Source organism: Erpetoichthys calabaricus, chromosome 5 (assembly GCF_900747795.2).
Source record: "Erpetoichthys calabaricus chromosome 5, fErpCal1.3, whole genome shotgun sequence".
NCBI classification, from domain to species: Eukaryota; Metazoa; Chordata; class Cladistia; order Polypteriformes; family Polypteridae; genus Erpetoichthys; species Erpetoichthys calabaricus.
In genome coordinates this window covers 97,238,378-97,256,263 of record NC_041398.2, presented here as the reverse complement: position 1 = coordinate 97,256,263, position 17,886 = coordinate 97,238,378, and the positions used below count along the sequence as shown (strand labels likewise).

The 17,886-nt window shown below is 38.1% G+C and overlaps 1 protein-coding gene across 2 annotated transcripts in view; it reads right to left on the bottom strand.

The window, feature by feature from the left end:
• rab28 (RAB28, member RAS oncogene family) overlaps positions 1-17,886 on the bottom strand; it is a 214,408-nt gene that overhangs the window by 149,110 nt on the left and 47,412 nt on the right. For both annotated transcript variants that reach the window (XM_051928656.1, XM_028801812.2), the window contains exon 2: positions 5,193-5,289. In XM_051928656.1, coding sequence (XP_051784616.1) covers positions 5,193-5,289 — 97 coding nt within the window. The remainder of the gene's footprint in view (positions 1-5,192; positions 5,290-17,886) is intronic.

Here is a 17,886-nt window from a genome sequence, read left to right as displayed (position 1 = left end):
GAAAGACTTCATTTAGTTTGCAAATCTTTAATTTAAGATAAAGACTACTCCTTGTCTACGATGACATTTTAGAACTAAATACTAATTAAAACATACACACATCAAAACAATATATGGTAACTAACTTTTATATATTTTAATATTATTTTGTGCAAGAAGTATTTTATTAATATCCACAGTAATAATGTACCAAAACTGATGATTAAAACTATTTGAACAGGCGCATGACCCGCAACTCTCCATACTAAATTATAACTACATTATAACGATAGCCTCAAGAACTGAGATTGTGGGTCAATGTGCTAACCCAATTCAATACTAGTAACAGTGCCTTTCCCCTCTTTGAACTTAATAATTCTAATTACAAAGATACATTACACACCAATTTTAAACAATTATGATGTTTCATGTATTAGTTTGAAAGCTATGCAAATACAGACTCTCAATATTTCTACTTGCATAAAATATTTATTTATATGTTCTTATGCTCATATTATAAGAAAGGATTGATGGTTAATAAACTATTAATGGCAACTTTCTTTCTTCTTCTTTTGGTTGCTCCCATTAGTGGTCTCAACAGTGGATCATCTATTTCCATATCTTCCTGTCCTCTACATCTTGCTCTGTTCCATCACTTGCATGACCTCTCTCACCACATCCATAAACGTTCTCTTAGGCCTTCCTCTTTTCCTCTTGTTTGACAGCTCTATACCTGGTCTCTCTCCTTTGCGCATGTCCAAACCAACACAATCTCGCCTCTCTAGCTTTGTCTCCAAACCGTCCAACCTGAGGTGACCCTCTAATGTACTTGTTCCTAATCCTGTCCACCCTCATCACACCTAATGCAAACCTTAACGTCTTTAATTCTGCCACCTCCAGCTCTGACTCTGGTCTTTTTGTCAGTGCCAGTGTCTTCAACCCATATAACATAGCTGGTCTCACTACTATCTTAGAAATCTTTCATTTCACTCTTGCTGGTACTCATCTGTCACAAATCACTCTTGACACTCTTCTCCACCCACTCCACCCTGCCTGCACCACATTCTTCACCTCTCTCCCACACTCCCCGTTACTCTATACTGTTGATCCCTATTATTAAAACTCATCCACTTTCACCAACTGTACTCCCTCCATCCTCACCATTCCTCTGACCTCCCTCTCATTCACACACATTTTCTGTCTTGGTCCTACTGACCTTCATTCCTCTCTTCTTTAGAGCATATCTCCTCAACCTGCTCCCTACTCTCATTACAGATCACAGTGTCATCCACAAACATCACAGGCCACGGGGGCATGTGTCTAAACTTCTCTTTCAACCCATTCATCGCAAATATGAAAGGGCTCAGAGCTGATCCCTGATGTAATCCCACCTCAACCTTAAATACTACATACCTACACCTACATGCACATCCTGTACCAGTCTTACATACTTATCTGCCACTCCAGACTTCCTCATACAATACATCAAGTCCTCTCTAAGCACCCTGTAATATACTTTCTCTAGGTCCACAAAGACACAATGCAATTGCTTTTTCTCACTTGTGAGTATGTTTCCATCATTATCCTTTATCACCCTAACCTGCTGCTTACATTTACCAGCTAAGTCCCACTGTCTAGCCATTCAGTACAGGTACTTTTCTCCCTCTTAAGTGTCCAACCTCTCATACAACTCATCCTACACCTTATTTTTAGCCTTCGCCACCTCTCTCTCTTAACCTTATGCCTTCTCTCCTTGAACTCCTGCCTACTTTCTTCATATCTAATAATAATAATAATAATAATAATTGTTTACATTTATATAGTCAGTGACAACATCTGATAACACTGAGCTCAATTAATTAGCAGACATTTTTTTTCTCTTCACTTATTCTTCATTAAGAAAGCACCGCAGCATGTTTTACATTTATAAGACATTTAGGAATATTTCTGCTTTTGCCAGAGATTTAAACGCTTAACAAACATTTTGTTGATTTCATTCCATTTTTCCCTTTCTCTGTGCAGTTTGCTCCATTCATTGTATCCTAATAATGACAACCAGCGGAGCAGGCAGCCAGGCAAACAACAAGGCTGCAACTACTTCAGCGTTAGACCCAGTAATTAGAAAATAATGAATTAATTAAACAATTATAACACTCTGCAAAAAACAGAATGAAAATCAAGATGAAAATATTGTTAAAAAGAAAACAAAATACATTATTCCAATATAACTGCTTGGTACATTTTAATATACCAAACATACTTTTCTAATTTCTACATTTTTCCCAAAACACAGAATTTGACAAATAACAGTTCACTTAATTAGCCCAGGAGTCCAATTAAAAATAGAAGCTGGTTGGGACAAAAACCTGCAGCCACAGTGGGCCCCCAGGACCGACATTGAGAACCCCTGCTTTAACGGATTCCGCAAAGGTGAAAATAGCGTTTAGCACCCCTAGCGGACACTGGCAGTATCGTGTCCTTCCATTCGGGTTACACGGGGCTCCTGTGACTTTCCAGCGTCTGGTGGACAAAGTGCTCCGTCCCCATAATGCGTATAGTTCTGCCTATCTGGATGTCGTCGTCATCTATTCCAGCACATGGAAGGAACACGTACAGCAGGTCAGAGCAATGTTGCGGACACTAGGAAAAGCTGGGCTCCAAATCAATCCAAAGAAATGTTTCTTTGGACTGAAAGAAGCTATATATTTGGGCTACCTGGTGGGTCGGGGCACCGTGAAGCCAAAGTGTTCAAAGATAGATGCCATTTTGAAATGGTCCCGTCCACAAACCAAGCACCAAGTCCAAGCATTTCTCGGATTAGCCGGGTACTACCGCCGGTTTGTACCTCGGTTTTCTGAGAAAGCGGCGCCCTTGACTGATTTGATGAAGAGCTCCTAACAATATGGTATGGACTGACAAGACAGAAGCTGCGTTCTGTGACTTAAAACAGGCTCTTACTTCAGCACCAGTATTGATAGCTCCTAATTTTTCTCTCCCGTTCATTCTCCAGATGGACGCTTCGGACACAGGCCTCTGTGCTGTGTTGAGCCAAAGTGTCGATGGTGTTGAATACCCCATCATGTACTGGAGCCGGAAACTGCTGGATCGAGAGACCAGGTATGTGGCAGTGGAAAGGGAAGCCATGGCGATTAAATGGGCGATTACGCAGTTGAGGTACTACCTGTTGGGCCGACAGTTCACTCTTGTGTCGGATCATGCTCCTTTACAGTGGATGGCACTTCACAAAGAGTCGAATCCATGGGTCACGAGGTGGTTTCTTGACCTACAACCTTACAAGTTTTCTCTCATTCATCGTAAGGGCTCTCTCCATACCAATGCTGATGCCCTCTCTCATGCTCACGACCTCTCGGTGCAGGTCACCCGGCCCGATGGGTCTGGGCTAAGGGGGGTTGCAAGTAGGAGGCAGCTGAAGGGCTTAAGTAAAGGTAATACCACAACCAACCAGGTGGCGGCAGGGTGCACTAACGGTCTTTCTTAGTTTCCTGCAGACCATTCCCGAGAAATCCTGCCAGGTTCCAGTACCTCAGAAGATGTCACTTCCGACTCTGGGGGCCCTCGATGATGTCACTTCCGGGTCTGGCCCCCTCGATGACATCACTTCTGGGCCCAGCCCCCTCGATGACATTGCTTTCTATATGGGCCTTTAAAGCCACTATCTTACCACCAACAAAAACAGTTCTGTTTTGGACTCAGTATTGCAAACATTTCTGTCAATTTAAAAACCTTTTGCAGCCAGGGATATTATACGGGTGGCTGCCCCAAACCTTTTTATGATGTCTGGTCTGTGTTTGTATCACAAAGTTAAATATCATTGCTATATTTGGTTTTTACTTTACCTTCAATTTTGATAACTTAATTAAATTAGTTTTTTGATTATAAATGTATTAAAAAAAAATCCTATTTCTTTTTTACAAAAAAATTGTAACACCAACATGTTAGTTATGATGTTGCGAAACAAATGACATGTTAATAATTTAACAAAAAATCGCAAAGAGAGCCACTGAATCTACAAAATAAATATAGGATGTTTATGGTAGACAAAAAATAAAATTGCTTACTTATCTTATATATAATTTAATAGATAGCCTATTTTAATCAAAATATAATCGCAGTATACGTTCAAGTAGTGTAAAAATTATGGAAAAAGCGAAGCCTTTTTTAAGGTTTTTTGACAGATTCATTTTTTTTCTGTGGTGTAGTAATTCGTTTTTACATGCAGAATTTTTAATGTAAAAAACGTCAATTAAATTAATATTATTACTAGGTAGTACCACTACAACATTGTCACAATAAGAATAATGCAAGATGAAAATATAGTTGACAAAAACAAACATTAAATGACAAACAAATAATACTACGGATTTTTCATGGTAAAACTTGGTTGCTTTTATGGAGCACACCAGATATATATACATATATTATACATGGCGGCTCAAGTCACAAAGACGGAATGAGTCCCAAAAATAGTTGAGATGGCAACCTGGCCAACTCTATTTAATTTCAAAAGCAACAGGCACACATTGGTGATCAAACAAAGAATGCTGGCAGTCACCTCCAGTTCGCCTTCTGGTGGTTGTTCCGAGTGTCAACTGGATGATAACTTGCATACAAAACCGCATGATAACCCCCCCACCCTACTCAGAAGGGGGTGGGTTATGGTTGATTTCACCTTACAGTATTTTTAGTCAACCAATGAGAAACAGGTCTACCAAGTTTCATGAAAATCACTCCAACCGTTCAGAAGTGATGCTGGAACATATATACATACACACACAAACATTGACATATATATATAGATTTGTGAAGAAGTATTAAAACAATAATTCAAATCAAAAAAATAAAAAAACAGAGCACTGAGTTTATAAAATGAATGGATGAATAGATGGGTAGCTTTTACAACTTAACATTCTAGTGTGGTTCATTTAAGCCTGTTGTTTGTTAAACTGTATCCCAACTAGATAATGAAAGACATACCCCATCCATACCTGTAATGCAGAAGCTCTTGCTTTGTGACTACACAATTAAAAAATAATTCTTTACTGACAGTCTACAAGACATTAAAAAAGTTTTCTTAAAATTAATAAAACTTCATATGGAATCAATACTGTTATTTAAAAAAAAAAAATCACGTGGGAATACAAGTATCAAGAAAACTTAAAATATTAGATGAAGAAGATAATAAGTATATTTACCTGGCAATGATATTCGTTTAAGAAAAAAATCCAGACCTATTGTTTGCTTGTACTGTTTCCCAAATGCTTCTTGTGCGAATCGCATCGCCAATGAAGTCTAAAAGAAACAGTTAAATACAAATGAATGCTACTTATACTTAAAAACACAACTAATATGAACATCAAAAAATACAATATAAAATGTCCATAACTATATATCATATAAGGATCAATATGATCATCTGGTACTTTCATTTATACTTTCATTAAACTTTAGACTTTTTTAAAAAGCTATTTCGTTAGTCTATAAAGTTTTATATTCAGTTTCTGTGTGTTTCAGGCCCTGCATCTTTCATATACCTGTACTGCTTTGAATTGTTGTTGTTTAAATCTTTGTCATATATACGTACAGTATATATACACACACACATATCATGCATATACACATTCACATACATACTGTGTATCAGGGATGTCACAAACTGCTACTTCGGTACTAAAGTTCCAAAAAATGAAACAGTACCAGCTTTTTTTCTACACTATCAGTAGTACCGAGGAAGTTGATACTGCATTCATGTGTGACTGAAAGTAGACAAATTATATCATGCATTATTGTGCCTTTTGGAGTAAACTGAGTAAAAATGCCACATATACCACATATAAAAATGGCTCTCAGAGTTGATGATACAGCACCACATCAATACATGCTGAAAAGAAAAACAGCAAAGGTCATGTCTGGAAATTCTTTTGTGTTCGCACAAGAGAATTTCAGGTAACAAGTACAGTAATTGTACTTGTTATTCCAAAAAAAATTTTAAAAAAAAGCTAATTATACACAAACAGGCTCATCTTTATCCCAGTATGAAATTATTTCAGAAACAGATTTGTGCAAATAAAGTTACTTCTCAAATGAGGTGTAGTCCTGTTAAACCTATATTGACACACCTTTGTAAGAAGAGATAAAAGGATAATGAGTGTAACCTCTTTAAATAGTGTTCTTCACAGTCCCAAGAAATTAACAGATGCTTCACATTCATTCAGTGATTGTAATGAGTACTTCTACAGATGTCCATCAGTCCAAGCATTCCATCCAGTTTGCATTCAGTTCCATGTCATGGATTGAGGAGAGGGGGCCTCACACACATCCACTGTTATGCAATTAGGACTGTGGGATGATGTGGGAAGACTGACATTGCAAGTAGACATCGACAAAAGATTTAAATGAAGTGGCTATCTGACATGTCTGGACCGGCAATGACATAAGCAGCTCAATGTGTTAATACCAAAAAAATAAAGTGTATTCAGTGTTTCAGTGCTTCAAATGACAAGGCACATCTCTGCAATCATATCATTGTACTAGGTTAACAGAGACGTGTAATTGCAAAAACATGAAGTTAATAGGACAAGCAAAACAGCATACTTTATTGCTAAAAGCAAAGCTGCAAATACTGAATTTATGTCATTCATTTTGGCTTTTGAAGGTAAACCATTTACTATTCATTAGTGTAAACTGTAAGGTAAAACACACATACCATATATTTGAATGGCATGTTGAATAATGTATTGCTTCTCACAGTTATACATTTATTGAGTACTGGTAATGATAGCCCAACTAATCTCCTAATCCTGGATTAGTACACAGTCTTAAGAAATAACAACTTTTGATCACTCATGCAAGGCTATTTAACAGGAGGTCTGAGAAAAAATGATTAATACAAAACTGACAATTTCATTTGAAACAGGAAGTGTTAAAATTGGAACAAATGTAAAAAATGATGGATTTGGAAAATTAAAACATGAGTTTCTGACATTTGAAATATTAATTAATTTAAATCTGTTAAATATTACTTTTTGTAATATTTTAACCATCTAATTATTCAAATATAAATCTTACAAGAACAGATACTATAAATCTAACTGATTGGTTCACTGACAAATCAAACTTCAAAAACATGTTATAAAAACAATTTTAAAGAGTTGGCTTAAAAGGAAATACATGGAATTAGCTTGAAATTCACTAATTCAGCAGTACATAAATAAAAAAGTTTTCATTTTTATTTAATATGAATTTTAAGCAGTAGTTTTCGGTTATAGGGCAGAAAATGTCAGAGAATAAATTTAGAATGTGCACATTATGGGGTCATTATGGGGTGTTGTGTGTAGAATTCTGAGGAAAAAATGAATTTAATACATTTTGGAATAAGGCTGTAAAATAACAAAATGTGGAAAAAGTGATGCGCTGTGAATACTTTCCGGATGCACTGTATGGGTATTTTAAAGCTATTGTTACTGTTAGTATTTACATATTTAATACTGTATTACAGAAAAAGGCATAACATTGTTCAGTTCAATAAATGGGAGTACAGGGTGAGCCAAAAAGAAGTACCACATTTCAAACATTTATTCTACAAAAATACTACAAGATAAAATAAATTTCATTAAGATACAAGAAAGGAAATATAAAATAGATTTTTTTCACTTATTTTAAAAATTATGTCTTCAATGTGGTGATCATCATTAGCGATACACTCTTCAAGACGACTTCTGAATGCTCGCATGACTTATTTGGCCATTTCAAGGGGAATAGTGGCGAATTTGTGGTGAACAGTGTCCTTGAGGGCTTCAAGGTTTTGAGGTTGGTGTGTGTATACCTTCAACTTGAGATAGCCCCACAAGAAGAAATCACATGGAGCAAAATCAATCGAACATGAAGGTCACTTGACATCGCTGCTCAGGGAGATCAGCTTCCCCGGAAACATCTCCTACAAAACTTGCATTGATCCACGCCATATGAGCTGATGCACCATCCTGTTGAAACCAGGCATCCACCACATCCATTTCTTCCAGTTGGGGCCGCAAAAAGTTCTCTAGCATTTCAATGTAACGTTCTAAATTGACAGTGACCATTGCTCCCCCCCCCTCAAAAAAGTAAGGGCCTACACTGCCAAATTCTGCAACGGCACACCAAACTATAACACACCCACTGTGTAGGGGTTTCTGATGAAGTTCACGAGAATTGGTTTCTGCCCAATAACAAAAGTTTTGCTTATTTACGCAACCATTCAAATGGAAATGTGACTCGTTGCTACACATGATGATGGCATCTCGATGAATGGTTTGCAGAATGTTCGTGCACAACACCCTACAGCTCTCACAGTCTCTCTCGGTCAGTTCCTGCACTACCATCATTTTGTATGGGTGGAAATTAAGGTCCTCATGCAAAATCCTCCTCAAAGATGTGTTGGAAATGCCTAAGGAGACTAGGCATCTAGGAGACTGCAAAATTGATTACCTTACAGCTTGGATGTTTTCAGGCTTTCATACAGTCCAAGGACGGCCTGGAGATTTTCTGTTCAATGTTGTACCCATCTGTCTAAATTTAGCCACCCACTGAGGAACTGTTTTCCGATTTGGGAAGTCACCCGTTAGGAGGAAGGCTGCCTCTACATCGCGCAATGAACTTCAGAAATGTGGTACTTCATTTTGGCTCACCCTGTACTTTTAAAAAAAGCCACTGAATGGAATTTCTATTTTTGCACTGGTATGGCAAAGTAACGAGTATCATAAATTTTCACTGGTATTAGCATTGTGATATCCCTACTGTGTATGAATATACTGCATAGTACAAGTGCTTATTATAACTTAGTTTGGTTTTGGCAGGTGCAATGCAATCCCAAAATTACACAAGCTGTGATCTATCCTTTTTATTCACTCTAATATACATGACAAAATTAGTTCTTTGATATACTGATATTGTAACAAGTAATAGGTTTCGCTCATTACCTCTCGTTCAATATATGACACTGTATTTTTGAGTCTAGCTACATTCAACATGCTCAAACTGATCAATACCATGTAACATTAGATACACAAGCCTTGATATTATACAGAAAACCTGTGAATTAGTAACATATCTTAACTAGTAAAGCATCCTTCAAATATTGTATTAACAGAAACCATATAAATAACTACCACACCTTCAATACTAACATATTATATAAATAGTGTAATTAGAATTAGGTTCACTCTTACCATTCACCACAGCCTGTCCTTTACCTGGAGACAGTGCACTAGCTGTCCAACTGCTGTTAGTTTTCATTTTCACATTTGCTTAATCAAATTCCAAGCTGTTAGCCTCCAGTGTCTAAAGTGTAAATATTGCATGTATGCAAATTATTGTTATGCTTATTGAGGCAGATTCATGGAGAGCAGTGAATAAACAACTACAAAAGGAGAAGTAATGACTCCACTCCAAGGAGGATGTCAAAGTATACCTTTTGGCATTCAAGAGATCACTTACCCAGTACTTTTAGTCCACTTTTGCACACGTGAGGTGCTGCTAAGAGTCAACTATGATCTAGAAGAACAGCATACCAAAAATGACACCCACTATGGGATGACCCAGACCATGAAAGTCAAAAAGTACAAAAACTGGCAATAAAATACTATAAACAATCAGATAGAAGTCTACTGAAACCTCCAGGGCACAGTTTGTACAGTTAGTTATAGCCGACTACCTCCTTGCTTACTCTCCTTAATTACGTGGCCTGATCAATTCAGTGACACCCCTGGAAACTGGTGGAATTAATTGAACTTAGAGACAGAGATAAAAATGTTAGAAACTGGAAAGAGAGAGATGAGAACCAGGTATTTGAAAGGATAGAAGGCTTGGTTCCCAGCACAGAGTACCTGAAGAGTCATTGAGGAAAAAAGGGATCCTGTTTATCAGCCACAAGAACACAAGATGTTTTCACTGTGGTGAGACCACTCATACAAATGTCAACTGCCCACACATGTACAAGCACACGAAATGTCCCTGGACCAGAAGGAATTGATATTTTAAGTTGGCTGTGCTCACGTCTCTAACTACCAATGTCAGGTTATGATAGTGAATGGCTTTAAAATTAACGGGCTTATTCAACTCAGGAAGTAACATTTCCATCGTTGCCTCATACTTTATATAGCAAAAACAATATTTAAGGCACAAGGACACCCCTGCATGCATACAGTCAAGATCCATCCTATCACTCCATTCATGTAGTGATGACATTTAATCTAACCAAAAAGTTATGTTAAAAGGGTGTTTTGCCTTAACTTCTTAGATGGCATTATCCTAGGAAGAGACTGTTCTGAAAATAAAATCAGTAAGCATTTTATTTCCAATAATACTAATGCAGAGGTATTCTTGATGGCTAAGTGGAGCTTGAAAAGGGTGGCCTTCCAAGGAGACACCATTCAGGATGATACAGAATGGCCCTGGACTAGCTTGTAGTCCCAGTGATCAGAATGAGGTGGAAAACAGAAGTGCAGATTTCCTGTAAGAACAGTTTTTTCAGTACAGAAAGTTTTCTGCTTTATTTAAAAGGGAACAGTGAAATGGCAACTCCCTTAAGAATATGTGAAACTGTATAGTCTTGGGAAATGGTTAATTGATCAATAAGTCCATTCCACACAGGAAACATCCTTAGGCTTCAGAAAGCACCACTAATACCCCTATAAAAACTTCAGAAGACTCAATTACTTCTCATAGTTTGATGCCTACCTGATACCCAGAGTTGAGGATCTCATCAAGAGAATGCAAAATAAACTTTTCTCAGCAGTGAAATCTTTGTAAACTGAAGGATTAATTGCAGTTGCTGTCAGGTTCAAAAAAAAAAAAAAAAGATGATTTGATAACTAGAAACAAAATGCCAAAAAAAAAGACTGAATCAAAGCAAAAGAGTAGAAGCCAATACCAGAAAACCAAAATAAAACTTTCAAAAAGAACTTATTTGTTGGCTCAATCTGTATTTTGGAAAAAGCAGTTTACACCGCTGCTGCACTGCAGTTTATTAGCTCCTGTGTAGGGTAGGGCTGTAGGAACCAGGCAATTGTTATCTTCCCATAGAACTTTAAAAAGAATGACAAAAACAAAATTCAAACATATATAAAAAAGTTCCAAAATTAAGTTTTTCGAAATATAAAACTCTGATAAACTCAAAAACATGATTCACGACACAAAATATTTATTAAACAAACAAAAAGGGTCTCCCAAAAACACATTTAGCGCCCTAAATGGGTCATGCTTCTTTCTTATTGGTTTATAGGCCCACTAGAGCACCCCATCTAGGCATTGCTGTTTAGATTTCAAAAATGACCTGCCTCTGCACACTGCTGTGCAACGCTTTTTAAGTGAACACTGGCAATAGCATGTCCTGCCCTTTGGACTTTTGAAACTGCTAAGGCCAGGATCATCGATTACAAGCCCAGGTGTAAGTTTTCTCTGGCCCAATCCATCCATAAATACATTTTTTTCAATTATATCAAAATGATGTAAACTTTTTAAACATATGGGGCCTCATGCATAACGTCACACTGAACCACGGCGTAAAAAAATTTCATATCACCAAACCGCGAATAAGCCAACTTCCACACACTTCTGCTCCATAAATCCCGGTTAGTATGAAAAGTAACGCATGTGAACACGCCTGCTGTCCCACCCTGTCTCCTCCTAAAATTCTGCATATTTTAATATGAAAACAATATAAATGTCACCTTCCCTGTTCGGTGTTTGGTTAAAAGACAATGGCAAAAGCATGTGAAAAAACAGAATTTCAGCAAATGCAAAGTGGAGGCAAGGAAAAACATACTATTTGGTGGCTAAAGCAGTGGTATAAACAAGAAAGTTGATCAAGTGATACAGAGTGGCGGAGAAACTCAGAAGTTCCAATTCAGAAAGTCGTACAGTGCTCAAAATAAAAAAAGAGGTGGTCAGATATCAAAGTCGCTGCCCAACATCTGAGTGTCATACAGAAGTGTATTAGGGCACAGAGAAAAGAAAAAAATAAGGACTCAGTGAAATAAAATGTCAAAATATCCATTTTAATCTCTTAGTTTGTTTTGTCATTAAAGTAGAACATCGTAAATTTAGTTAACAACAATATGAAATTTACTAGAATTTCTCCAATCCCATCGTAACTAAAGTAGCACATTAAATGCTTCGTATTGTATGTATTTTTCTATATGCTCTACGTGTGTTAATCATTACGTGCTTCTTAAATGGGCTTCCTCTTACGTCAACAGGACATAGAATACATTACATTCATATTACAGCTCCCCAAACAATTTAAATACTAAGATGTATGCTTGATATCATTTACATGATGAAATGAATTAAAGCATGTATTCAACATGGGGGCACGGTGGCGCAGTGGCAGCAATGAGTGGGCGCCCCGTCCAGAGATTGTTCCTGCCTCCCTCAAGATGCTTGCTGGTACATGTGGGGCCCTTGATGAAATAATTTAATGCAGCAGTACTGTCTCTTTCAAACGTACCAACCCCCAAATCCTGTCCTTCCTCTTCTTTCTCCACGTAACCAATCGCCATACAATAAGCTCTTTAATAAATATTAGACCATCTGTAAGCTTAGAATGCCGATTCTTCAAAACTTTTAAGGAACATTGAAATATCTTCATTATACATGTTTCATTATTCCATCCACCTATCCATCCATTCCCAGCAAGCATACAGTGCGAGGTAGACCAATCTCTGGGAAGGGTGCCAGCTCATCACTACCACTGCGCCATCGTGCCCACAAGTTTAATTATTAACAGTACACATTATTTAAATGAAGGTAAAAATCCATCTGTATAATGTAATATACATACTTGAATGCATTTCATCTTAAAAATGATATCAACAGCTCCAAGTAGATAGCTCTTGGAAATCTAAATCGACTTAGAAACAAGTCGTCACCCTCTTCTATTGAATTGAATTCCTTTATTGTTATTGTATGGTATAATGAGATTCACTATGCAAATCCTCCATAAACTTATTTTCCTGTAAAATAACAATAATAATAATAAGATAAAAAACAATGAAAAATGCTCAATATGAAAACAGAAGCACAATATACATGTACATATAGTGTAAGATAGTGGAAATGGTTCATTAAAGTGGCTCAGGTGCAATATTACAACTGTAGCGCAAATTTACAGGGAGGTAATTGTAATTCTAAGTACAAACAGTTCTACCAGGAGCACTTGATGGACTGATTGAGTGTGTTTATAGGTCTTGGGATGAACCTCGCAGTTTGTGCAGTAAAAGGCTCTGAAGCATTTGCCAAATAGGAGAAATTCAAATAGACTGTGCGCAATGCTGAGACAGCATGTGCTATAAATGTTCTCCAGGGTAGATGCTATATCCAAATAATCCTCTGCGCTCACAACCCACCGTAGAGCTTTCCAATTAGCTGCTGTACAGCTGTGATTCCACACTCAGATACAATGGTTTAAAATACTCTGAGTGGTGCACTGAGCGTAATAACACTAAAGCTGCTATAGTGTTTGGAATAGTTTGGCCATTCCGTGGACCATTATATTGTTACAGGTTGATTACAATCAGATGCCTTAAATTTATAAACGATATGCGATTAATTTCAGTGTATTTAATAAAGCTGCGTCAGGGATGTGAATCTAAAAAAGAAAGGGAAACCACACAGTAACAGTAGCACTGCTTTGACACTGGGTGCCGCCAGTTTGCAAAACCAAGCAGAAAACGGGCATAAGCAAGGCAGGGAACCGGTGTAGGAATGTGTGTGGCTTTATGCCAAGTTTATTTTTATACAAATGAGCATGGAAACAGGCGTACGCAATATTTTTATGCGAACGTGCCCGTTTATACATGAGGCTCCTGGTACCTATAAAATTATGCAAATGCAGAAAGTTAGAAAAGGGCAGTTTAACAAGGCAAACAAAGCATGGCTGAGAATTTATAAGAATATTAAATAATTTACACCATGTTTGCCACTTTGATTTTTAGATTTTTTTGCCCCATCCCCCTTTTCAGATATGCCTGCTATTGCTCTCTGAACTCTGTTCCATCAGTATATTCAGACGTTGCTGAGAATAGGGGTGGCTTACAAGAGCAAAAGCTTATTGCACCCTTAAACATTGATATAAATAAATTTAATGAATTTTAAAATATGAAGCAGCAGACCCACACATTAGACAGGGAGATTCCAAATAGGCAGGTTACTGCTTGTTAACCTTTCCCTAAAACTCAGCTTCCTCCATAAAATCACAGGATATCCTTGTCCCTGACCCAAATGCTTTGCCTTCTTCCCCAAAACTTCTCAGCTGTGTGTCACCCAAGCTACTTTCTTTACAGAAAAACAGCATTTTTATTTTTAGCTTGATTCCCAAATCTTTGATGAGTTCTAGAGCATGGACATTGGTGTGTCAAACGTGAAAATGTACTTACTGCATGCTTGACAAAACACTTTTCTAGCTTAAAACCTGAGAAACACCCAATGGTTTTACTAGACCTTGAACAGAGAAATAAGTGTTTTAAGTTTTTAATGCGGTCTCATCTCAGAATTTACTGATGAATACCGTATCTAGGACAACACACTTTATTACTTACAGTATATATAACAAAAACAATACAGTGGAACCTCAGTTCACGACCACAATTCGTTCCAAAACTCTGGTCGTAAACCGAAGCAATTTCCCCCATAGGACTGTATGCAAATACAATTAATCCATTCCAGACCATACGAACTGTATGTAAATATATATATATTTTTTTTAAGTTTTTAAGCACAAACATAGTTAATTAAACCATAGAATGCACAGCATAATAGTAAACTAAATGTAAAAACATTGAATAACACTGAGAAAACCTTGAACAACAGAGAAAACTAACATTGCAAGAGTTCACGCTATATGACCCGATCGCTGTAAACACTTTTTTTTTGTTTTTATGAGTTTTAAGCACAGGGAAAAAAGGAACATTTGAACAAATCCGAACTTTATTTAAAAACCAACCATAAACCAACAAGAAAGTAACATTGCAGGAATTCACGCTAATAGCCTTGCGACCCAATTGCTGTAAACACTCTTTTTAAATGAATTTTAAGCACAGGGGAAAAAAAGGAACATTTGAACAAATCCGAACTTTATTTAAAAGCCAACCATAAGCAACCAAGAAAGTAACATTGCAAGAGTTCACGCTAATAGCCTTACAACCCGATCGCTATGTAAACTTTTATTTAATGAGTTTTAAGCACAGGGGAAAAAAATGAACATTTGAAAAATTTAATAAACAACCAAGAAAAGTAACATTGCAACAATTCACGCTACAAACTGAAAAATGAACATTTGAAAAATCCATAATACAAAAACTAACCATAAACCACCAAGAAAACTCACCTTGCATGAGTCGAGTTCTGACATGAAGGACATGAGGAAGAACAAAGTGGAGAGGAGGTTACAGTTTTGAGGGAGAGTCCGGCTCCGTGATGGAGAGATGTTCTCCTTCAGGTGTTTTCTCTGTGATTTCTTGGGTTTCTGGTGTTTTTAGCTGTTTAGCTGGTGGATCAGACTTCACGAAATAGCGGTCTAATGTGACTTGCCTTTTGCTATGCATTAAAATTTTTCGGAAATGCGATACGACATTGTCATTCATCATGTTTATCACTCTGTTCGTAACCACTTTGTCAGGGTGATTCTTTTCGAAAACATCCTGGCACTCGTTCCATTTTTCCATGATGGCTTTTATCGCATCACTTTTTATAACCGCCCTTTCCTCTTCTTCCCTGGAGGACTGCTCCTCGGTGAGCAACCTAACCTGGTCCTGCTGGAGTTCAGCGAGTTCCTCCGTCGTCAGCTCCTCCTTGTGATCCAGGACCAGCTCCTCGATGTCCTCATTGTCCACTTCAAGACCCATGCTCTTGCCCATGGACACAATCTCATCCACAACAGGAGGCTCAAAGCTTTCTAAAACTTGTTCAGGAACACATTCAGGCCAAAGTTTCCTCCAGGCCAAGATCAAGGTCCAGTGTATGACGTCTTCCCAGGCTTTATCAATGAGGCCGATGCAATGAACGATATTAAAATAATTCTTCCAGAACTCTTTCAGGGTCAAAGACATCTCCTCGGTCACATTGAAACACCTGGCGAATAGTCCTTTGGTGTACAGCTTCTTAAAATTTAAAATAACCTGCTGGTCCATGGGCTGCAGAAGAGGAGTCGTGTTGTGGGGGGAGGAACACGACCGTAATAAAGTCATACTCCTCGACCATATCATCAACCAAATTTGGAGGGTGTGCCGGTGCATTGTCCATCAGAAGAAGGCATTTTTTAGGCAGGTTATTCTCTTCGAGATATCACTTCACGGTGGGAGCAAAAGCCTCGTTCAGCCATTCCAAAAACAATGTCCTTGTGACCCACCCCTTCGTGTTTGCCCTCCACATCACAGGCAGTCTGGCTTTGTTTACATTGTGCTGCTTGAAAGCACGAGGGTTCTCAAATTGGTAAACAAGTAGCGGTTTGATTTTTACGTTGCCACTAGCGTTAGCACACAGCGAAATGGTTAACCTGTCCTTCATTGGTTTATGGCCAGGCATAGCCTTCTCTTCCTGGGTAATGTAGGTCCTCTTCGGCATCCTCTTCCAGAACAATCCGGTCTCGTCCCAGTTGAAGACTTGTTGCGGGATGTAGCCTTCGTCCTCCACTAATTTTGTGAAATTTTTCACGAATTCTTTCGCAGCTTCAGCATCGGAACTAGCAGCCTCTCCATGCCTTACCACACTATGAATGCCACTTCCCTTGCGAAACTTTTCAAACCATCATCTACTGGCTTTAAATTCCTCACTTTCGCCACTTGTAGAAGGATAGTTTTGCAGCAAATCGCCATGAATCTTCCTGGCTTTCTTGCATAACATCGCCTCACTTACATTATCCCCTGCAAGTTGCTTCTCGTTCAGCCACACTAGCAACAGTTTTTCCACCTCTTCCAGCACTTGAGGCCTCTGCCTGGTTAACGCTGTAACTCCTTTTGCAACATCAGCTGCTTTAATAGATTCTTTCTGCTTTAGAATAGTCGAAATCGTAGATTTTGACTTCTTGTACTCGGCGGCAAGATCAGTAACATGAACGCCACCACGCTCATACTTTTCAATAATTTCTTTCTTTACTTCGATTTCAATTTTCTGCAAAACTTTCTTCTCACCACTCTTCACTTGCTTAGAAGCCATGGTTAACTGCAAAAGCACATGAAATACTGTAGAGCACAAAGAGTTCACAGGTAAAGCACGCACGTCTGACTGAGAACAATGAACAGGGAGAGGCTGAACACGTGCTTAACTACAGTAATTGGCGCGTACGAACTGGAAGGGAAATGAAATAGAGCACAAAGATTTCACAGCGAAAGCACGCACGCACGTGCAAGCACGCACGCCTGACCGAGAACAATGCAACACGTGCAGAAATCATCGGTGCGCACAAACCGAAAGGGAAACTGGCTTGTTTGTATAACAAGTGTGTGGTCATGAACCAAGGCAAAAGTTTGGTAAACTTTTTTGGTCGTAAACCGATTTGTACGTGTACCGAGACGTTCGTGATCCAAGGTTCCACTGTATTCAGTTCCCTTCTTGAATGACTAAAATCACATTACCTTCCTCATATCTAATTATGTAACATTTACTGAGGTAAGCTCGGATGCCTGGAAAACCACTAGAAAAGAGCAGAACAGAGATGTCAATAGTCTTGTATTGAGCTTACTGGAATACAACTGAGTTATAAAGTATGCCAGGTAAGGCCAGCCCATTTTGTATACAGTAATCCCTCGCTATATCGCACTTCGCCTTTCGCGGCTTCACTCCATCGCGGATTTTATATGTAAGCATATTTAAATATATATCGCGGATTTTTCGCTGCTTCGCGGGTTTCTGCGG